This window comes from Cervus elaphus, chromosome 12 (assembly GCF_910594005.1).
Source record: "Cervus elaphus chromosome 12, mCerEla1.1, whole genome shotgun sequence".
Classification (NCBI taxonomy): domain Eukaryota; kingdom Metazoa; phylum Chordata; class Mammalia; order Artiodactyla; family Cervidae; genus Cervus; species Cervus elaphus.
Genome location: NC_057826.1, coordinates 18,053,610 through 18,077,938, shown reverse-complemented (window position 1 = coordinate 18,077,938; position 24,329 = coordinate 18,053,610). Strand labels below are relative to the sequence as shown.

General features: G+C 35.7%; 1 protein-coding gene across 1 annotated transcript in view; it reads left to right on the top strand.

Moving 5' to 3' along the window:
* RBM25 (RNA binding motif protein 25) overlaps window positions 1-21,446 on the top strand; it is a 47,700-nt gene extending 26,254 nt beyond the window's left edge. Inside the window, exons 8-19 of the mRNA XM_043919049.1 lie at window positions 998-1,051; window positions 1,280-1,363; window positions 4,838-5,124; window positions 6,870-7,092; window positions 7,203-7,292; window positions 10,078-10,151; window positions 11,455-11,605; window positions 14,002-14,326; window positions 14,707-14,981; window positions 15,537-15,635; window positions 16,684-16,731; window positions 19,781-21,446. Coding sequence (XP_043774984.1) covers window positions 998-1,051; window positions 1,280-1,363; window positions 4,838-5,124; window positions 6,870-7,092; window positions 7,203-7,292; window positions 10,078-10,151; window positions 11,455-11,605; window positions 14,002-14,326; window positions 14,707-14,981; window positions 15,537-15,635; window positions 16,684-16,731; window positions 19,781-19,873 — 1,803 coding nt within the window. The 3' untranslated portion in view covers window positions 19,874-21,446. The remainder of the gene's footprint in view (window positions 1-997; window positions 1,052-1,279; window positions 1,364-4,837; window positions 5,125-6,869; window positions 7,093-7,202; window positions 7,293-10,077; window positions 10,152-11,454; window positions 11,606-14,001; window positions 14,327-14,706; window positions 14,982-15,536; window positions 15,636-16,683; window positions 16,732-19,780) is intronic.
* Window positions 21,447-24,329: the final 2,883 nt, after the last annotated feature.

Genomic DNA, 24,329 nt, shown 5'->3' with positions numbered 1-24,329 from the left:
CTAATTATTATTCTCTGCTCCAAGCGGGATACCAGATCTTGTTCACTGAGGATTCTGACCCATTTTCAAATTTCTTAGCCACTGTTCCTTATAAACCATGTTTCATTTCACTCTATCAGCAGTAATGCTGTTGGCCTTATAAATGGAGTACTATGAAAGAGCAATACAAGATGAAAACTCCTCTCCAGTATTTTATTACATCATCACCCACTTTTGTCAGTCTAAGCTAATTGAACAGTAGGGAGTACAGGTTGAAAGAAAATGTTTGATTTTCTTAGTTACTTTCATTTGGATATACTTCCAGAAATTATGGGGAGTGTTCTTTAAACATATTGGAGGTATATTCTATGAATGGATTGTATATGCCCTGTAAAAATAGTACTGTGAACATTGGGAATTAATATCAAGGCATTTTCACAGTTCATACTGTTCTGGATTTCATTGCCTTATTAAGCCATCTTCAGCTTTCTTTCTGATACATCAGACATATTTTTATTATTTGGCGGCTTCTTGCTTATGTGGCCATAAAACGCTGTCTAGTGAAGTGCCAATTGTTGGAAATGGTAATTGGTAAGAGTCCATTAGGTATAGGGTAATAGAGACCTGTAGAGTTTGTTCTTCCTCTTTCCCTTTAAATGGCAAAGGAGAAAATACCTAGACACCTTCATTTGAAATGGTTTGAGGAGAGAGAGTCAAAAATTCTGCTCTATGACAAGAATTATTGGGTAAACTTTGTTGTTTTGATTGTTCCGTCTCTCTTGGAAAGGATGAGTAAGGTCTCACATTGCTAGTGTGAGATCCTCTTTATTCCCCTGGTTGGGGGTGTTGGAAGGAGTGGAAGTGGTAGGTGATTGAGTGAAATCTCTTTTGTTATCAAGTAATTTAAAATCAAGAAAATGTTACAGAAATCTGACATTGCTTACAGTATAAACATATAGAAAATTGTTTTTCAGAGTCATTGAACTGTTTGTTTTAATCTTTGTGGATTTTTCCGCAGATCTTTCGCAGATTTCCCGTGGCCCCACTGATCCCTTATCCACTCATCACTAAGGTTCGTTTACATTACAGGCTTTGACAGTAACTAAATGTTTACTGCTACTTGCCAGATGTGTGATTCTTGTCTTCTTTACTATTTAACTTAGATTTGTTACTACATAAGGTCTTTTTTATTTACTTCTCTGTTTTGTAAAGCCTGTACAGAATATCTAGCCTTTAATTTCTATTTGTATCAATATAGATTGATCTTTATGCATTCCTACCTGTCCCCCCTGTGTTTTAGGAGGATATAAATGCTATAGAAATGGAAGAAGACAAGAGAGACCTGATATCTCGAGAGATCAGCAAATTCAGAGACACACACAAGGTAGTATTCTTGTTTTTTCACTTGATACCAATCTAGACTTTTTACAGAATCCAAAGCAAACAGACAAAGAAAAAAAATCAACCTTACAGTAGAATATGATTTTAAATGCTTTTGTCTAGGTTTAATTTATACTTAGATAGAAACAAAGAAGCAGAAGACCAGTGCCATATTAGAGTAGTCCTTGGCATATTGTATATAGATTTCTCAGTTACTGACTACTCTGCAGTCATCTCACTTTAATATGAATAAAAGCTAGTTTTATTTTTAGTTTTCAACATAAACATCAAGGTCAGATTTAAACAATTCAAGGGGGCAGCAGAATAACATACACTGTAGTGTATTTCTGGGGGCAGTTATTTAACTTAATCTTAGGAAAACCTTTTCTTTAGAGCTGAGATTAAAATTTTAAGATTATATTTGTATAGATTTAAGTTGAGAGGGGGAGATTTTAAAAAGTAGGTCAGTGGTTACCAGACTTACCAAATTTTAGATGCATGGAAGAACTGTAAATTCCCATAAAGCTAATCTATTCATTGACCCCCACCATTATGATAGAGATCATATGGTGACTAATGCAAGATGAAACTCTCAGCTTGGAAAGTAACAAGGAATAGGATGTAAGTATGAGCTTCTGTTTTTTATTATATTTATGGATGCCCCCTCAGAAAAATATGCAAAGGGGTAACTGGCTTGGAAATGGATATTTATGCATAGTAAATCCCACTCACGAGTTTTGCCTATTGAAAGCTTCTCTCAATGACAGTGCATCTGTGAATGTTCGCTGGTATTGAAGGTGATGCTTATGGACAGTGAAATGCAAACACTGCATGAAATGTATTTTGATGCTGGAGATAATAAGATGTTACTGGTTCTTACTCCTAAGATTGAGTGAGCTTTTACTCAGTGAGATGTTAAGTGTTCACTTTTTATTTTATTTAATCTTATATTTTCTTATAGCTTTCAAAATCCCTTACTGACAGTTAATGTCATAGAATCAATGCTGCTGAACACATTATCCTGATGCTGAGCCTTAGCTCACATACACAGGACTTTTCAGGAATTAACTATGTCTAAAAGCACAAATGTAGATTTCCCAATTAAGAGTTTAAAAGTTAGTCCCTGGGAAGTCATTTTAGAAGTATATTAGGTTCAGCACTCAAATTCAGGGTCTGTGTGAGCTTGAAAGTGGTATACATTGTGTGTGTGTGGTTTGCCCCCCTTTTGTTGTTATTTGTTAAATCCTGTCATGTCATTGGTTAAGTATGAAGAAATAATGTTTTTAAAAAATTGATTGGAAAGATATTTGCTTCAGAGTTTGAGAAGCTGTCAGGCCTTTGACTGCCTTACACGTATTTCACTGTGGGGAGAGAATGTTTTGATTTTCCAAAATGTGCTTTAAAAATAAAATCAAAATGAAAAAGAAAAGCCGTTCTTTTTATTGGGTGGTACGGTTAAAAGGGATATTTGAAACTCCAGTAGCAAAAATTGAGCTCAGTGAACCTTTGCATGTTTTGGTATGAGTTTATTAAATAACCACAGACTGTCAGGGTGTCAGCGTGGCAGGGGGCGTCCATTTACAGCACGGACGAGTCTGAAGAGAGAATAAGGTAAGATTTATGTTTTTTTTTTCTCTGTCCTTTCCTCTTCATTATTTCACTACTTTCTTAAATCTTTTTAGACTCACTTCATTTTTTCTTTCTCCAGTCCTTGTCTTAAAAATATATATGTGTGTGTGTATATCTATTTACTGCATATATATTAATTAATCTTTTAGAATTGTGTTTAGTATGGACCAGATTCACTCACTTTTTCATTTACTTAGAAGAAAACTTTTGAAATGTGTTCTGAAACAAACTATTACTTAGTTAAATGGAACTATACTTTTAAGAAATAAGTGGTATAGTGATTAAGCAAAAGTAGAACAATTGAGGGAATCTACCAAAAAAGTTATTATTGGAAGAGCTAAAATAATCTGTAAGTATTATCTCAGAAATAAACAAATTTCTTTTAAGTGTATGATACTGAGGTAAGTTTCATATAGTATAGCCTCATTTTATGATACATTTTAAAAATTTCATCAGATGACTGTTTCAGAAATTAGAATTTACCCATTTAAATAGTTTACAATTTCTGTCCTCTTTCTGCCATTTCTTCTCTCTTCTCTTTGTAATTTCAATGTATTCAGTATTGGCTTTGCCTCCATTCCATTTTGATATAGATTGGCACCACAGCTGAATATATTGATTTCTCATGCATTAGCTTTTCTTTCATAATCCTCTATCAGTTCTCTGATCCATGAGCGAGAGAAAAAGAGTATAACAGGTAAGATTGCTTTTTTAAAGTTGTTTTAAATGCTTTACATGACTGAGAAAAGAAAAAAATGCACATTTTATTGTTGTAATTTAAATTTCATTTCTATGACACTAAACATGAAAACAGGAAAAATGTGTTTTGTTTTTGTTTTGTTTTCCCTGTTTGGGGTATTTTTTTTTTTTTTCCCCTGAGTTTGTGTAGAAACTGTGTGGTACACTGGTAATCTTGTCAGGGTACAAACTTGGTCTGACTTTGTTATTTGGTTTATTTGTGAACCATGTACTTGCTCTTCCTCCCAGAAGCATAGCTTATAGGCAAGGTTAATCCAGTGTTGGCGATCCATGTCCTAGCACAGCATCTGTAAGTTAATATGCAATCGTTCCTTCCAAGGATGGATTTATCACTGTTGATATATTTCATTGTCTTATAGGCATAATGGGTATAAATATATTGCTTTAAAATTAAGCCAGAAATTAATCTTATTAAATAAAAATACTATGATTATGTACCTTTCTGCTTGAAGTGAGTGATTTTCAAACTTTTTGTATTTGGTGGGCTGTCCATCTTGCAATGGTGGGAGTAAATGTTTCCATACGTGATAGGGCAGATAATGGCTGAATTCACCTTGTCTTTTGGAGGGTGGGCAAATCAGAGGGCAGAAGACAAGTTGCATTCCAATGACCCTTACTCTCTTCCCCCACCTTCCCCTTTGAAACACTCAACTAATAATCTTTAGGTAATTGGAAGTCTGGGGTTATAGTTAGCAATAGTTATCCCACTGATTCAAAGAAATTCATAATGGGAAGAAGTACATGTTAGCCAAGTGCTTGTATTTCTAGAAATTATTATGAACCACCACATTTCTCATGGTCATTTTAGTTATTACATAGTCATTGAGTGGTCAGCCACACTTGACACAGTCTCCCAGCATCCAAGATTGGAGATTCCTGGTCTATGTAGAGTATATGGTTGTGCACGAAATCTGTCTAGGCTTGTGATTGCTTCAGTTTAATTTGTCAAGTAAAACCTCTAGTATTTAATGTTGAAGTACCAGTGGTTTGGTTTTGTTGTTGTTGTTCCCAGTATTGGGCATTGCGCCGGGAAAAGTCTGATTATTGGAGCTATAGAGTTAACTCTAAAAGTACTTTTATTGGTTTCTAGAAACTGGAAGAAGAGAAAGGCAAAAAGGAAAAAGAAAGACAGGAAATTGAGAAAGAACGGAGAGAAAGAGAGAGGGAGCGTGAAAGGGAACGAGAAAGGCGAGAACGGGAACGAGAAAGGGAAAGAGAACGTGAACGAGAAAAGGAGAAGGAACGGGAGCGGGAACGAGAACGGGATAGGGATCGTGACCGGACGAAAGAGAGAGATCGAGACCGCGATCGAGAGCGAGATCGGGACCGCGATCGAGAAAGGAGCTCAGATCGGAATAAGGATCGAAGTCGATCAAGGTAAGGCTGCATGGAGTTACTGTGTGCCTGATAGCTTTAATAGAATTACAGGTTAGTACTCTTGGGCCATTTACATTGATGTGATGAGAGAATTTCCTGAGCCACAGAGCATGCTGGCTTGCTGTCTCACACACATGTGAAATATTGGTTAAACAAACAGTTTTCAACTTTGGGTTAGTTTCTGCGTGAAGCCAGTTTTTACTCAGATCTAGAATACACCAGTTGTCCTCCCATTGTTTTGGATAGACATGATTCCCTTGGTCAGTGGGTGTTGTTTTTAGTCACTAACTGAGGTCTCCTGTGTGGAAAATCAGCTCTAGTTGCACTGCTTTTAGTTCCCAGTGTTTATTTGGTCCTGTAGCCCACTGGTTGGTCACACCTTACCTCCCAGACAAGTTAGTTTTTTCTTGATGGTTCCTAGTGATTTCACTTTTGTTTTATTTAAAATTTATTTATAATTAAAGTCATTATATAGACTTTGTATGAGGTATCATCTCCAATTCTTCAGGAATGAGAGAGAGAGCAAAAATGAACAAAGAGAAGGGAGTGAGTAGAAGGAAGCAAACAGAAAAAGGGAAGAGAGGAAAGTTCACTTTTTTCCTAAGCTAGTTTTCATATATACATTTCTCTGTTGAGATATTCCACTTAATTGTAGCTGAAACGAGGTCCACGAGTTACTGAAATTCATTGCTTTTTAATCTGTAGTGGGCATTAAATTCCTTCCTCCCCTGGAATAACCATCATTCTCTTGAATAACCACTGTTAAGATTTGACATGTATAAAATCATGGTTTTATACTTTTACTAAGGTATGTTGTTTCATATATACATGTATTTGTTTAAAATCCGTGGCATCACAAATCTGCAGTTTGGTTTTATCCCTCTGAATTAAATGCATGAGAACTTCTTACTGCTGAAAGATGGACACTTTGAACCATTGAACAATGCTGGGGTTAGGCGTGTCAACTCTGTGCAGTCAGAAATCTGAGTAAAACTTATAGATGGCCATCCGTATACACGGTTTTTGTGTCTGCGGTTCTTTGTCCATGGATTTGACCCACCTCGGATTGTGTAGTGCTGTAGTACCTATGACTGAGAATAAATATGTGTGTGCATGCTCAGTTGCTCAGTTGTGTGTGATTCCTTGTGACTCCATGGACTACAGCCCACCAGGCTCCTTTGTCCTTGGGATTATCCCAGCAAAAATACTTGCCAGCCCAAGGATAGAACCCGAGTCGTCTGTGACTCTGGCATTGGTAGGTGGATTCTTAGACTCTGAACCACCTGGGAAGCCCCCATATATAAGTGGACCTGTAGAATTCAAACCAGTGTTATTCAAGAGTCAGCTGTGGTTCTAGTTTATGCATGCAGCATGCCGGAATGCTCTTTGCTTCACACCTTTGCTATTGTCTGTATTTGCTTGATCACTACTGAAGTTGACTATCTTGTATCATGTTCATCAGCCCTTAGTACTTTTCTTATTCAGGATTTTTTTGTTTGTTTTCTGAGATGCTGATAAGCATTAACATCGAGTTTAGAATGCAGTGCAGAATTTGGGGCTAGGATTATAGTCTGTGTCTTTCTGACTTGTATGGAGGAGTTTACAATTCTGCAGAAACCAAATGCTAAATTCTGGCTTGTGAGTTTGTCTATCATTTCATATTATATATTGTTCTCCTTTCTTTTGGTTTCTAAAAGAAAACACAAAGGAAACTGACATATTTTTACAATCTTTTGTTTATGTAGAGAAAAGAGCAGAGATCGCGAAAGGGAACGGGAGAGGGAAAGAGAAAGAGAGAGAGAACGGGAACGAGAGCGGGAGCGTGAGCGAGAGAGAGAGAGAGAAAGGGAACGGGAGCGTGAGCGAGAGAAAGACAAGAAGCGAGATCGAGAAGAAGACGAAGAAGATGCATATGAACGAAGAAAACTTGAAAGAAAGCTCCGAGAGAAGGAGGCTGCCTATCAAGAGGTAAATTGAGGGAATGCTTTTATTTATAAAAGTTGGTACTTTAGTAGGTTAGTCAAAAATTTTAGAACCTTTTGTATGCATTTTTAAAACTTGACAATTTCTCTTTTTAGCGCCTTAAGAATTGGGAAATCAGAGAACGAAAGAAAACCCGGGAGTATGAAAAAGAGGCTGAAAGAGAAGAAGAAAGAAGAAGAGAAATGGTAATTTTCTTGGTTAAAAATAAGTGGTTTTTCAGATAAAAATCAGATCAAATCATTTAAGTAGAAGTGACTTTATAATTAAAAAGTATCATCTCAAAAAAAACCTGAGCTCCAATGTAAATAATTTTTATGTATTTCAAGTGAAGTTGAGACAGTTTCGGTACACCAAAATGTTTCTTCCTCCTAGTTTTCTTTTTTAAAATATTAATTTTTAATTGATTGCTTTACAATATTGTTTTGATTTCTGTCATACATCAACATGAATTAACCATTGGTGTACATATTTCCCCTCCCTCTTGAGTCTCCCTCTTGCCTCCCTTTCTTCCTGTTTTTCATATTTTGGCTTCCTATAAACTAAATTATCATTTGGCATATTGTCAAAGTAAACCTGTTATGGAATAATGTATAAAATGAGGATTTATAGAACTTTCTTTGATTAAGAATCAGCAGCATTTTTTAATTGAAGAGAGTTTTAGAGGCTTTGATACTCTGTATCAGTATAGTATATTTGGGCAAAGGCAACAGTCTTATGAGAAGATTTGTTTTTAGAAATCAAAATTACTGATTTCAGTATATAGCACTTATGAGTTATTGTTTTTCCTTATGTTACTCTATTATCCTTCCTTTTAACTACATTATAATAATAATGAATCTTAGTTTTTGCATTTACACTATTTGATAAACTAATAGTGAAGCAATTGGCATAGGTTAATGAAGTAAAATGACAAAAAGATAATATATTTTATCATAGTATTTGCTTCTATAGTATGTTCCATATGTTCTGTCTTTGCCAGAGATTCATGAAAGTTTCTTTATCTCCAGTTTGGAGTCTATTCTCCCAAAAACATCATTAAAGTTAGGAATCTTCTTCAAATAGATTTTGAACATGAGACATAGATGGAATTTTTGTAAGTAACCAAAAGGGTGCATACAGCAATTAGATAGAATGGGCTTTCTGGATGGCAGATCTTTTGAAGTCCTAGAGTTATTTAAAGTAATTTTGATTTCCCTGGATTGTAGCTCCCATTCTAGAATTTCTTCTTAACCCTTAAGTTAGAAATAGAGAATAATACAGTAAAAGACAAAATTACTTTAAGAAGTGATTCCATTCCCTATAAGCAAATCTGAAACCTGTCTTTCTAGAGAAAGGTTTCCTATTAGTAATTTTTTGTTGGGAAGCTTTAAAAAAAAAACTCCAGTTAGAAAATAGTTACTTGTTGATTAAAAAATGTTCAAGGAGCAGAAGTATATAGTATAAAAAGTGAAAGTTTGTATTCCTCATGAGTGGTGACTTAAGTTAATATTTTAGTACATAACCTTATGGGTCTTCCTGTGTTTTATTTAGATATTTGTGAATATGGTCATCACTACCTGGCAATCTGCTTGCATTCATTTGGCAGATTTTGTGTTAGGTCCTGGGTGTATAGGAATAACTAATACTTTACTCTTTAAACAATTGGGTAGTATTGTCAGAGAAATGAAGTAGTTACTGTACTGTGTGTGTGACTGTTTGGAGGTATGATAAAAGTGTGTTCACAATATTCTGGGAGTGGAGTACAGAGAAAGTGATTAATTTTGTCTGTGGGAAGGAGTTGGTCATGAATAGATGGTTAAATTGGGGAAGTTTTGTGTGTGTGTGTTGGGGGGTAGTCTTTACAGCGATGTATCAAAAACATTTGAACTGGATGAAATTATTAATGTTTTACTGTAGACAGGAACCTTCATCTGCTTTTCATATAGATAATTGTTGGGCTTCCCAGATGGCGCTAGTGGTAAAGAACCCGCCTGCCAGTGCAGGAGATGTAAGAGACTAGGGTTCCATCCTGGGTGGAGAAGGTTCTCTGGAGGAAGGCTTGGCTACCCACTCCAGTATTCTTGCCTGGAGAATCCCCATAGACAGAGGAGTTGGCAGGCTACCGTCCATAGGGTCGCAAAGAGTCAGACGTGACTGAAGCAACTTAGCACACACACATAAGAGTTGTTAATATAGTGGGGATGTAGATTATAAATACTAATTTTAAAATATTTTTATATCTATATATAATGATTAAGTAATATTTCTGTGAAATATAATAGTAGTTGTATTTAAAATTCCAAAAATAAAAGCAAGAAATTTCTGTACTTTCATGTTTTATGTACTCAGTCTGGCATTACCTTTAGATTGATATATAAACATGATTTAAAATTTTAATCCTTCATTTCATAAAAACTACTTCTTGTACCATCATCTACCTATAAATGAAAGTGTGAAATATTTTTGTCCAGTTAACACATTCAGTAAGGTAACTTTTAGTTTTGTTTCTTGGTGTGCTCAGGTTTCATTAGAAAAAAATTACTATGAATATTATAATACGGAGAGACAATTTACTGTAGCATACACTGTGGTTTCCATTTCATAGATAAGTTCTAAATCTGATTTGCTTTTTTAAAAAAATTTTATTACTTATTTTTAATTAGTTTTGGCTGTGCTGGGTCTTTGTTGTTGTGCATGCACTTAGTTGCTTCATGGTATGTGGGATCTTCCTGGACCAGGGATCAAACCTGTGTCCCGTGTATTGCAAGGCAGGTTCTTAATCACTGGACCATGAGGGAAGCCCTGATTTGCTTTCAAGAATAAAAGATTTTAAAAATCTAATGTTATTTACGTTTAATATATGAAGTTTATGAGAATTAAAAAAAGTTCAAGTGGTATGGATAAGAAAAATCTGTTCCCAAGAAAGGGGGAAATGTAATTTAAACTGCTTTTATATTAATTTTCCACACTTTGTCCTTCATTTCTTCAAAGGCAAAAGAAGCTAAACGACTAAAAGAATTCTTAGAAGACTATGATGACGATAGAGATGATCCCAAATATTACAGGTAAAGAACCCTTGCTTTATGAACTCACACTATCAGTTTATTATTAGCTGTATTTTCTGCACCAGAGAGTGCAAGTTCACTCAGTGGAGTGAGAAAGAAAAATCTTTGAATTCGTCTTGTAACTACCCCCGTGGTCGATAATGCTGTTTTCCAGGGGTTGGGGCCTGTTGGAAAAGAATTGACAATTTTATGGGTCTTCTTTGGAAGGAAGTTTATAATAGTATTATAACAGATGAACTTTTCTTCATTCATTTTAAAGAACTTCAGTTTTTATAGCAAATTTTAACATGCCTTCATGATTATCAAAGGTGGTCTAGAAATTTTTGTCTTCAAGGATTTCTAGAGTGCTACATAGTAATCTGAGTAGTTACTTTACTATCATGATGTGAGATTTGTGAAGCCTGTCTTTTCTCATCTCTGTTCTCATGGCTTTTCTCAACTTCTCTCATTCTTCCAACACTTACGGCACTGTGGTGAAATTGTTTGCTTTGCTCTGTTCCCTCCACTCCAAACTACCATTTCCCTAAGGTTATGGGCATTGTTTGGATTTTTTTCTTCTCCCTTTCCTGAAAGAATCTAGGCACGTAGTGAATGCATTTAATATGTATAATACACTGTAGCCAAAATAATCCAAACATTGGAGTAACACCTTATATTGAAAGAATGCCAAGGATTTGACTTTGCAGAAAATGCAAAATAAAATTACTGAATCATAAAATAGCAGTACATTATTTCAATATTCTGAGATGTAATAAAGTGCTAGATAGAACCTTTGCTTTCTCTCAGTTATGCCCTGCTTCCTTCTGTGATTTTTTTTTCCCCCAGGAGGAGAGGAACGGATTTAAATTGAACACGCATCGCTTCTCAGCCCTTCGGCTAAGATTAAGTGTAAATTGAACACACAAAACTATTATTAGGGATATTACTACTCCTTGTATTAATGTTTCACAATTTGGCATCCAAGAAAATTATGTGTTACAGAGTTTCCCTGTGGAATAGGTATAAAATGAGTGCATTCTTCCCTCAGAAAGCTACTTTTTTTTTTAACCTGTTTTCGATACTCATTTAGAATGACTTCATTCTGAGGCATGGTGATATGTGACAAGACAGTGCTTACTTATTAAGCATTAACCTGTAGAGAGGATGCTGCCTTGGATGTTTTACAGATAGAGAGCATTAAGGCAGTCTCTAGTCTCTTAGAATGCAGCTTTTAGTATGGAAAGAAATTGCTTTTGGAGATACTATGTGTAGTAGTTGCTGACCTTGAGTATTAAGTAAGGCTTGTTGTGATATGCTTTTGCAGAGGAAGTGCTCTTCAGAAAAGATTGCGTGATAGGGAAAAGGAAATGGAAGCAGATGAACGGGATAGGAAGAGAGAGAAGGAAGAGCTGGAGGAAATCAGGCAGCGCCTTCTGGCAGAAGGGCACCCGGATCCAGATGCGGAGCTCCAGCGGGTAAGATTCTGTTAACATCTGAAACAGTGTTCTTTTAAGACTGTCACATCATTTTAAGCCAGCCAGCTATGATGGAGTTTGCTTTATTAGGGAAATGTTTACTCTCCATGCATCTTGGTATTTTGGGGGAAGATATTAGTACTTTTTCTTTATTATGCAAGTCATCAGTATTAGTTGATTACAGCATTATTTTCAACATCTTCCATATGTCTTATTCCTTTATTTCTGTGAAGTATTACTTGTTAAGTTAATGTCTTTTAATGTAACTTTATTTACAAACCTGTCTTTCCTATATGTTATCTGACACTTAGTAACTTTTGTAGTTCTCTTGTTGCCACCTTAAATACTTTGATTTCAAAATAAAGATGTTTTCCTGAACAGCTTGTCATTTAAAAGGGAAAAAGGAAAACGCTGTCATAGGACATGGCATACCAATTCTTGCTTTTAAGAATAGTGTGTCATCGGGATGGGGAAATACGTGTAACTCTATGGCTGATTCATATCAATGTATGACAAAACCCACTGAAATGTTGTGACATAATTAGCCTCCAACTAATAAAAAAAATTAAAAAAAAAATAGTGTCATATTAGAAAAGTTTTTACTCTTAGTGTATCATCAATTTAATACTACAAATTCTTCATGTCAACTTAAAAGAAAAATTATATGCTATTAACAGAAACCTTGTCTTCTTACATGTCCCTTCTATTTTTCACAATGAAATAGTATTTTTTCTGTTAATTAGGTACTTATATGAGTAAATAGAAACTTGAGACAACGTAAACCCAGTAATGAAAAACTGATTTCTTATCAGCCAGTTATAATCATTTTAAGTGTCTGGTTATTTTAAAAATGTTTTCACACGTGTATACATACACCCCCCCCCCCCCCACACACACAAGCTTTGTAAATGGGAATATAAATACTTTTTTTTTCTTTTTAAATTTTTATTGAAGTATGGTTCACATACAGTATATTAGTTTCAGCTGTTTAGCAATTTGACGTTTATATACTTTATGAATTGATATGTCTAGTAACCAAGTAACCATCTGTCACCAAACCAATATTGTTATTATAACAGTATTGACTATATTCCTTATAGTGTATGTTACGTTCCCCATAAGTTTTTTTAATAACTAAAGTTTGCACCTCTTAATCCCCTTCACCTATTTTGTCCTGATCCCCCCTGGCAGCCACCAGCTTGTTGTCTGTATCTGTGAGTCTGTTTTGTTTTCTGATGTGCTTTTGCATCAGGTGTAATCTTCTTCACAGAAATTCTCCGGTTTTTGGCCCAGGTATCTTTCGTCTCTCTATGGCTGTGCGGGGTTTTCTCTGGTTGTGGTGAGTGGGGGCTGCTCTTCAGTTGTGGTGTGCAGCTTTCTCATTTTGGTGACTTCTCGTTGTGGCTCTTGGGAACTAGGCACGTGGGCTTAGTTGCCCCTTGGCATGTGGGTTCTTAGTTCCTGAACCAGGGATTGAACTCATGTCTCCTGCATTAGCAGGCAGATTCTTAACCACTGGACCATCAGGGAAGCCCTGCCCATGTGTCTTTTTTTTTCCGTACCCTCATCATCATGAGAGTATTGTTAGTATTTTAAATCCTTACCATTGTATCATTTAGGTTGAGGAATGTTACTATGTTTTAATTTTCTGAGTACTGGTGAGTTTGAATGCCATGCAGATTGTTTAGTGGTCGTTGTACTTCCTTTGTGAGTTGACAGATGATGATACGCATAGACTTTAAATTTTTTTGTAGTTCATGATACATATTTTTACTTTTGTTTTTTCTGTTTTTGTTTGTTTTCATGCTCAGAAAACTTGCTAGTCTATCATCCAAGTTTTTATAATACTCTTATGGTTATATTTTATTATATTTTGTGGCTTCAGGGGGGGAGTGTTCATTGTGATATAGGACTTTGACTTCAGAATTCTCCCTCTGTGCCACTTCTTCCTTTTCCTATTTGTGAATGTACCTTCAGCCATTATCAAGAAATAAAAAATGATTATATATGACCAGGCTGAGGATTTGAGTTGCCTCTTATGTATTGTCTGTACTATTCTAAAATTTGTGATTATAATTTCTTTAATAAAAATATAAAAAGACTTTTTCACTTTGAATTAGCTGACTATTAGCAGTTAACCTCTGTTTTCTCTGAAAAGTGGATATAAGCCACTGAAGAATGCTAATATGTGAAACACTAAAAAAAAAAAAACATTTTGCAGAGTACCTAATATATGTTGTAGATTTACAGATTCTGATTATAGAAGGAGGCAGTGTTTTATTCCTAGTGAAAAAGAAAAATAGAGGTTTTGTGAAATGTCAATAAAACATAGAGCTGGTTGAATTGAAGACATCTGGGTTCGTTTCAGTTAACCAGGTTATTTTCTGGGTTTTTAGATGGAACAAGAGGCTGAGAGGCGCAGACAACCACAGATAAAGCAAGAACCAGAATCTGAGGAAGAGGAAGAAGAAAAGCAAGAAAAAGAAGAAAAACGTGAGGAACCCATGGAAGAAGAAGAGGAGCCAGAGCAAAAACCTTGTCTCAAACCAACTCTGAGGCCCATCAGCTCTGCCCCATCTGTCTCCTCTGCCAGTGGCAATGCAACTCCCAACACTCCTGGGGATGAGTCTCCCTGTGGTATTATTATTCCTCACGAAAATTCGCCAGATCAACAACAACCTGAAGAGCATAGGCCAAAAATAGGACTAAGTCTTAAACTGGGTATGTTAGCATTTTTTTTTCCTTCCTTTTTTCCTTCATTTCCCCACCCCTTTACAACTACCTCAATTTTGCCTTAAGGAAAAAGTAAATATACGCTGCTTGGTAGGTAGATAGAAAAAGATTATTTAAAAATGCCTTTCTAGCTCACAATTGTTTTCATAGTTCTACTAGTGCTCCTATATCTTCAGCTGCCTCGAGTTCTGAGAAGAAGTGAAAAGTTAAATTTTCTAGCACTTGTGAGTAGTGAGTTATTTTTTACAGTTGGGATCTTTCTCTGAGATTTGTGGAAGTACATTTACACTGAATTTGAGGGATGGTGGGTTGTATAATGTAACATTTGAAGATTAAGTTGCCATGCTAATACAGTGTTTTTACTATAGGTGCTTCCAATAGTCCTGGTCAACCTAATTCTGTGAAAAGAAAGAAGCTCCCGGTAGATAGTGTCTTTAACAAATTTGAGGATGAAGACAGTGATGATGTACCCCGGAAGAGGAAACTGGTTCCCTTGGATTATGGTGAAGATGATAAGAATGCTGCCAAAGGCACTGTAAACACGGAAGAAAAGCGCAAGCACATTAAAAGTCTCATTGAGAAAATCCCCACAGCCAAGCCGGAGCTGTTTGCCTATCCCCTGGATTGGTCTATTGTGGATTCTGTGAGTAGCAAATTGTATCTCACCATTTTATTCCAAGTTCTTGGTTCTGAATACAGCCCATAAACTCAGTTTAAGTAGGATGATAGTGTGGCTAGAACCTTGATGTGTGCTGTGCTTAGTCACTCTGTCATGGTCCACCCTTTGTGACCCTACGGACTGCAGTCCGCCAAGCTCCTTTGTCCATGGGGATTGTCCAGGCAAGAATACTGGAGTGTTTTGCCATTCCCTTCTCCAGGGGATCTTCCCAACCCAGGGATTGAACCCAGGTCTCCTGCATTGCAGGCGGATTCTTTACCGTCTGAGCCACCAGGGAAGCTCAGAGTCTTGAGACTCAGTCAATGATAACACATTATTGTGAAAAGTCTTAGTGGTACTTGAAGTCTTTATAAATTAGAAGCAAATAATTGTATCCTGATACATACTTGTTTTACTTCAACTTGTGAATGATCTTACTCCTCTATATTTTAGCTTTAAGAAAAATTAAGAGATTATATAGGCTTTTTAAGTAGTGTAATAAAAAGCTCTTCAACTTAGTGTCCATGCTTTATTTTACAGATATTGATGGAACGACGAATTAGACCATGGATTAATAAAAAAATCATAGAATACATAGGTGAAGAAGAAGCTACGTTAGTTGATTTTGTTTGTTCTAAGGTTAGTCTTTTATGTTTTCCACCTCCAATATTTGTTACATACTTTAAAATGTTAGAGACTTTCTAAATTGAATTTTTTGTTGGGCCAAGTCATTGATAATTTAGTTTTAATTACAATTTTCATGGCTACTTAAGTGTACCCCTCTATACAATTTGAGACCCCACACCGAGTGCTTTCATTTCAGAAGGTCAAAGGAGACAGAATTGCTGGCTACTAGCAGTTTTGCTCTCTCCTTACCCTGAGAATGCCCTGTCACCAACTTCTTGTCTTAATGTTGAATGTTGCTGAAGTACAGTTGAGGTTTAGTGGAGACAGTCACTTGTCTCAGTTTTTTGTCAGTCATCCATTCTTTGGAAAAGAAGCAAAATCGTGTCCTTCATAGCATAATAGTGGTGTTAACTGTCTGATTATTGTGTGCAAGGCTTCTTTCCTGGCAAGTCCTTTGTTAAGCATTTTCCAAAACTTTATCTTCTTTAAACTTCCCAACAACCATAGGAAGCGTAAGTTTCTAACATTGTCCCCATTCAGTACATGAAGAAATTGAGACTTGGGGAGAGATTGTGTCTTGACTGTGGTTATATAATAAGCAGCAGAGCCAAGTCTGTAAAAGTCATGCTCTTGACCACCAGAAGATACGTCATCCTTTTATTGTCCTCTAAAGGCCCAGTCTTATCTTTAATAAGATAGTTACAGTAGAAGCACTATATTTCTACAAAGGAATAGCTAATTGCATTTTAAGGAAGTGTTATTTTCTCTCATTATTATTCCTTTAACATCAGGAATAGCAAATTATCTTTTCCACTTGTAATTATTGTAGCATAAACATTTGTAAGTCTAGGTTTGAATTAGAAGACAGATATGTAGCGATTAAGATCTTAGGTTTTGGTGTCAAACTTTCATTGAAAAGAGGGAGATTCTGGGAATTTAGAAATTTATAGAATTCTTCAGTCAAAAATTTTCATACTAGTTTGAGGATACATTAAAAAATCTTTTTACTGTATTGTTAATGTTTTATTTTCAAATTGACATTAATTTTTTTTTCTATTAGGTTATGGCTCATAGTTCACCTCAGAGCATTTTAGATGATGTTGCCATGGTAAGAGAAAATTTACTGTTATTTATATTAATTTAAGATCAGTATAATCAAACTTGCTCCTCTGAATTCGATTGAATTTCTACCTATATTGATTCTAGACTCTTTCAAGGACTGAATTAAAATTTGAGCATGCATTAAGAGGTTAAAGGTATTCACAGTATCATTAGACATCAGTAGAGTTGAAGTTTTCTTTTTTTATCAGTCTCTTCCTTCACCTGTCTTTAATATTTGTGTGTGTAAATATAAATTCTGAATCTATCCATACATTTAGAGAACATTTATTAAGTGTTAACTAGGTAGAGCAGTGTGCACAAAAAGATGGAATACCTACCCGTAAAGAACTAGCAGGGAAACAGGTATACCAATATCGATACTACAACATATTTAATATAATGGGTGTATGTAAAAAAAATAATGACAAAAAAAAAATAATGGAGGCAGAGGAGATAAAGCTGTTAGGTAGTTAGAGAAATCATCACAGAAATTACCATATAAACTGAAGCTTGAAGATTGTGTAACTCTTTTGTTACTTGATCAGGTGTCTGTTGGTTTGGTAGTAGTTTAAAGAATACAAGTGGTGAATAGTCCAGATAATGGCAAGGTGCAGAGTATGGCCATGGGAGTTTCTGGGGCAGAGCTGATGCCATTGTTTAGAATATCAACAAACTTTAAGCTGGGTTATAACACATAGAATTTGAAATCGCTGCATGTTGGGACTGGAATTGGAGAGAAATGCAAGAACCAGCTGCCGTAGCGCTTATTTAATGTGGATGCAAGACTAGATATTTCCTAGACAGCTGCTGTTGGAGTGAAGGGGTGGTATAGTGAGGTCTTGTGAACCTCAATGGAGATACTGTTTACGAGGAGAGAACCAATGAAGATCTAGCAGCTTTCCCTCTGTTGTGGAGACTTAAAGCCTTGAAAGTGAGGAACTTCCTCAGAAGGCCACAAGACTGTCAGGGTGTTCAGGGTTCACATCAGGTTTTCAGTTAAGGAGATGAAAAATCTTAACTGTTGAGGATGGTTAGCATAAAGTGAAATAGAATCTATTAAAGGGCTGAGTGGGAATGTAGTAATGGGAAGAAGAACCAGAGAGGAAGAAATGTCAAGCATGATAGGAGATGATAGGTGATCAGGGAAACTTATTTTGAGCTGCAATTAAACTTGTCAGGGAGTGACATAGGGGGTTGCCTAACCAAAAGGAGCTCTAAAGTCACGATATTATGTGTTCAAGCACTTCATGATGTCTAAAGCCAGATAACTTTAATTTTCTGTTGCCTAGCTAGCCTAATGTATCTATTTAAAATTCCTGGGGGGAAAATTTTGAAGAGCTTTTGATTTTGTAGTGCTGAGCTTCAGATGAAAGAAATGTGAATAGATCCTTAGGGATAGAATGTCCTTGACCTTCCAGCCTTTCTTTATCATTATCCTTCGGGTAAAGAGAGGGCTTTGTAGTTACTCCTGAGGTATGGAATTTAAAAAAAAAATCAGGGAATTCCCTGGCAGTCTAGTAGTTAGGACTCCACAGTTTGACTCTCAAGAGCCCAGGTTGTCTCTGGTTGGGGAACTAAGATGCACAAGATGTGCTGCCAATAAGAAAAAAAATCAGTGTTCTTGTTTGCCTTGGCAGGGATATAATTACTGTTGGTGAAGATGACATATGTCACTATTTTGATCTGTTGAAATAGTTTGATTTTTGGAGTATAATTAAACTACCATTTAATCACTTACGTTGTTTTTGACTATTTTCTATTTCAGTGTTGATCACAGTGGGAGGAAACCAATTGGGTTAGTGTTGTCAGCTCGTTCTGGTGATAGCTCATGGACCCTCTAAATATTTCTTGAATAAATGAGATTGAATATTCAGTTCAAATAATATCTTGTTCTTATTAGCAATTTGACTTTCTCAGACTGTACCTTCACTCATTTTACGTAAGCTAATGAACTTTGGCTGCATTTTTGTGCATGTAATTATATTATGTCCAGGGTACAATTCCACGTGAGTATTGCAGCAAAGTTGTTTTTCTTTGGCTGTGGGACCCCAGGGTTTGAACCCACACCCTTGGCAGTAGGAACAAGGAGTCCTCTATCCCCTGGACCTCAAGGGAATTCCTGCAGCATGGTATTTTAAAATTATAGGTTAAGTCTAGCTCGTGGACGTCTGATTTAAGTTCTTTTTCTGTCATCACTGAGAAATGCAGGGTAATTTTTCAGAAAAATCAAATTTCTGGTTTGTGTTAGGTACTTGCTGTACTAAGCACTCTTCAAAGCACTTTGTACATACTGTCTCTTTTAATTCCCATAGTAGAACCAGTATGACATAGCTACTGTATCCTCCGTTTTACAGATAAGAGAACTGAGGCCCACTGTAATTAAGTATCCCAACCAAGAGCATGTAACTGGTAGGAGGGAGAAGTGGGATTTGAATCCAAGTGATTTTTATTTATTTTAATTGGAGGTTAACTACTTTACAATATCGTGATGGTTTTTGCCATACATTAACATTGACCCCAGGTACGCGTGTGTCCCTGCCATCCTGAACCCCGCCGCCACACCTCCCTCCCCACCCTAGCCCTCTGCAGGGCAGCAAAGGAGACACAGATGTAAAGAAGAGATCATCTGATGTGCCAAAGGGAAAAGATCTTTTATTTATTCAGTAGTCTTGTGTCCCTTGGGAATGACAGTGTTCATTTTGTTTACTGTATCCCAGATAGCTATATTAAAATGCTATACATGTATTCTCATTTAATATTTCAGTGTCACATGTAATAAGGGCTCAGTAAATGTTAAGATTGTGAGGTTCTTGGGGAGAGGGTAAGTGGATACTCTGTACTAAGTATTAGGTGATTATATAACTAATTTGTCTGAATGACTATATTCTTTATAACAAACGTGGTTTCCTTAGGAAATAGTTATTCAAGACATGTATAAATAAAGTAAATGCTTGTTGGTAGAGAAAAGCCTTTTTTATTCCATTTGCCTTTTTGGGAGATGCTGGTGATTGCTTTTCTTACATGTATAACTGGCTTTTTTGTTTTTCCTTTTCTAGGTACTTGATGAAGAAGCAGAAGTTTTTATAGTCAAGATGTGGAGATTATTGATATATGAAACAGAAGCCAAGAAAATTGGTCTTGTGAAGTAAAACTCTTTGACATTAAGAGTTCCATTTCAGATTTCTTCTTTCCCATCCTTCAAAGGACTTTAATTTGTTTTTTGTCTTCAAAGACATTTGTGAGATCTGTAATTTTTTTTTTTTTTTAATGTAGAAAATGTGAATTTTTTTGTCCTCTAATTTGTTGATGCCGTGTGTACTCCCTTGGTTGTAAAGACATCTGAATCCTACCATGGTTCTCTTTATACTCACCAGGTACAAATTACTGGTATGTTTTATAAGCCGCAGCTACTGTACACAGCCTATCTGATATAATCTTGTTCTGCTGATTTGTTCCTTGTAAATATTAAAATGACTCCCCAATTCTTATGCAGAATTGCACTTAATATTGAACTGTACTGTACAGGCACCAACATGAATGATTTTAAATTGAAAAAATAACCAGTCATACCTATTACCCTTACCTCCTTGATCAAAAATGGCAGGCCCTCATGATGGCATGAAATTTAGAGTGTGAAAATTAGCAGACAATCCATTCCTACTGTATCTCTGTATGAATGTGTTTGTGTGAGTGTATGTATAAAAGTCTTACTTTTTCCTAGTTTGCTTTGGAAATTTCCCTTAAACATTTCCTAATTCAAGAATAGAATTGTAAAGGAAACATGGTATTGTGCCAATCCAGATGTCTGGGATAATTAGGTTATTAGTCTCCCAGAGCATGGTATTCTCTTATGGCAAGCAACAGTCTATTGAATGAAATGGGTTTTTCTGTTGATAGCTGGCTGTGTCAGCCTCTCCTTAAGGGAGTGTGAATCATAGTGGTTTTCCCCCCTGATTTCATTGTTCAGAAATGAGGCAGATCCTTAGAATCTGGAGAGCTTTATTTTATGCATTTTTTTGCACTTCATTGATCCTTAGTTTAATTTTGATGTACCCCTTTGTTTTAAAAAAGAAAGCTTCATTCAGAAAGCATAAATGAAAAAAAATCTTTAAAAAAATTATCAAAAGATAAAATCAGGCAATTTTACAGGCTAGAAAACATTTAACAAAATACTATAGCAGTTTAGCATGGCAGTTTACAAAGTTTCCATCTAATTTCTAAGGATAAAGGAAGTCGTTTAAAGCAGTTACCACTCATTTGTGTTTGTCAGGGGTTTATATCTTGTGTGTGTATATGCAGGCACACACCTTGTTTACTTCTGCTTATCAACGTTCAAAACTGTACTAATTGTGTTCTTAGAGATATACATGAGGCTTTCTTTATTATGGATCAGGACTTCACCAGGGAGCAAAATTACCCCAAAATGTACCAAGTTTTAAACAGTTCTTAACAGAAATTAGGTGCAGCTATTCCCATGTCTGAGTATTTATTTTTAAAAAAGATTGAGGGGGTGTGTTAAACCATAAAAAGCATAACTGAACTTGAATTACAGGATTTTTTTTACATCTTAAGAGGACATTTGAAAACACTGTTCTTAACACTGAGCCATGATGTGCATGGCTCCATTATGTAAATATATCAGATATTAAAAATGTATATATTTGATCTTGGGGACTCATTCTTTCAGAGTCTTGTTAAATAAATGGCATCATGTTGTAATTATGCAGTGCATACTAGAAACTTAACTTGAAAATATGGGCTGGAATTTTTGATGGACTGGATTTTTGAGTATTAGTACCTGAAGGTGAGAAGAGGCCATTTCCCTTATTTTGAATTAGTCTAGACATCTATGGAGATATATCCCCTTTCAGTGTTAATAATATTTTAACTTGTTTCTAAAGGGAAAGGTTTAGAAACATGTCCCTTGCCATTTACAAATTAATTTGCCAGTCTTTTCTCAGATTGATCCCCGAATGTAACTCCTCGTTCGAGCAATTTATTATGCCTCTCTATCCTCCCTCACATATTATTGCTTCTGAGACATTATATTAGGTTGGTTTTATTTAGCCAGCATTAGCATGGAAGTTTATTCAGGTAGATTTAATTTTCCTTGCTTTGGTCTCTTCTGCTCTTTCAATCATATTTACCTTAAAAGGGTCCTCATGTGAAGCCCTTAGGGGCACATACTATATACTGCATAATACCTCCAGTGAGATTGGTGTCAGAATCCCAGATTTATATATTAACATTTCTGCAGCAAATGATCTGATCTGACTGATCATTGAGTTAAAGACTGCTACATTAATCATTAAATGTCAGTTCAAGTCAGGTTTTGCCACCAAGCTTGAACTTCAGGGTCTTAAGAATTTTTCAGGTTTGTATGTAAAGAACTGGATATCTATAAGCATAAGAATAAGCTGGCATATTCTAGTGTCAGGAATATTACACTTAAGAAAATTTTTACTAAATCCCTTGAACTTTGTAGGTTGTCTTTACCATTTGTCCATAGATTAATTTCAACTTGGAACCCTTAGTTAATCCATATATTGCCCATTCAAGTTGTTACAAAATTCCATGAACGTCTTGACAGCCATTCTGATGTGGCAGCTAGGAAACAAATATGCTTTTTCTTCATTTGACCCTGTAAATAAAATAATTTTAAATGTGTACATCTGTCTGCAGGAAGAAAGTGTTTTTTCCCAAACTTTAACATGCACCTGAATCACCTGGGGGATCTTGTTAAAATGCAGACTTAGTAGGGGCTAGGGTGGCCCTGAGACTTTGCCTTTCTGACCAGCTCCCACATGTTACCAGTGCTAAGTGATATAAGGACTACTTTGATTGGCAGTTCAAAGTGTCAGTACTGGTATTTTATCCTATCAGACTGCATAAATGCAGCTTAATTTTTTTTTTTTTTTTGCTTTTTTAGTATATTAAAACCAGTTTTTGAGGCAAATGATAGGTACATAAAACATAAAACTAATCTTCCAAAAGGATGCCCAAGAACAGCTCCAATATTCTAGACTTTATTCCCAGCCAGCCCCAGAACATACTCTCTTTAGAGAACATTATGTTGTTACTCATTCTGATCTTATCAGAGCACTTCCCGATATGTGATAGTAGAGGCTGATGGTTATTTTGTGGAGAGTGCAGTTTCAGGTACTAATCAGGCATGAATAGTAGATATGGTAGACAAATTGAGAAAACAATGAACTCAAGAGTCAAACTGGACTAAACACTATTATCATTTTTTCTCTAATATGAAGAAAATTTAAATTTAGATAAATGCAAGCAGGTATACAATGTATATATGAGGCTTATTACCCAGCTCTTTGATATAAGTTCTATGAATGTTTCCACTTTCTACCCAAAAACTGCTGAAAGGTTTTGTGTCAAAATGGTTGTACATTTTTCCAAGTCATATTTCAGCCTTCTATTAATATGAAATTGAGAAATTGTTTTGCTTAGCAAAAGATGAAATTGATTTGTGAATGCCACTATCTATAAAAAGGTATTAGAAGGAATTCCAAATAGGCTAAGAAATAGTCTAAGTTTCAGGAAGAAAACTAGGAAATGTACACACAGGTTTTTTTTTTTCACACATATTTTTAAACCCAGGAACTATTACATTCACACTAGAAACCAAGGTGAACTTGGTGTATAGTATTTTGATAAACTGGTAGATTTTTTGAATTGTGATTGTATTAAATTATTGAAATATTTATTTGCATTTGAATGCATAATTTTAATCTTTAAAGGTCCTTTGCCTTTTGTTTTTATTGACTCATGAAGACTAAATTAGGAATGGCAATCTAAAATATCCAGGAAGAAAATAATTTCTGTATATAAAAATGAATAAAAATTCTTTTCAAGCCACGTTGTTTAAATGACACTCCACAAGTCTACCTACTCTGCCACATCGTGTGTTATTTGAATAAAGGACTTCTAGATTCTCTTGCACAGAGTAGTAGCTGGATTATTAAGTCAGGTAGCCCTTTTGTCATTTTGTGTATGACATATTTGCCATTGAAGCACACTTAATATGTGCCATTCATGTTTTAAGCTAGATGGAGTGATAGACATAAATAAGGCAAAATCCCTGTAGTAGCTGACAGTCTAGTGGTGGAGAAAAAAATGAGAAGATCACTAATAGATATACAGTGTACACTATATGAACTGTCAAACTTGCGCTGACTTCAAGGTTGGGAGGTAAGGGATAGGAGGAAGCTTCTCAGCAGAGGTGGTAATATGTAGACCTTACAAATCAGAGTCTTTCTTTTTGGTTGTGCTGCATGGCACATGGGATTTTAGGTTCCTGAACAGGGACTGAATCTGGACCCTCAGCAGTGAAAGTGTAGAATCCTAACCATTGGGCGATCAGGAAATTCCCCAGATCCCACAGTCTTAGCTACCCACTGCAACAGTGCTATAATGTTCTTTTTGGATATCTAAAGGGCCTGGATATTGGATTATAATTCATGATATAGGTCTGCACTGTCAAGTTTAATTAATTAAAATTTAAAATAGTTTTCAATTACACTGGCCATATTTCAAGTGTTCAGAAGTCAGGTGTGACTAAATTGAATTTTAAAATCCAGTTTTTTA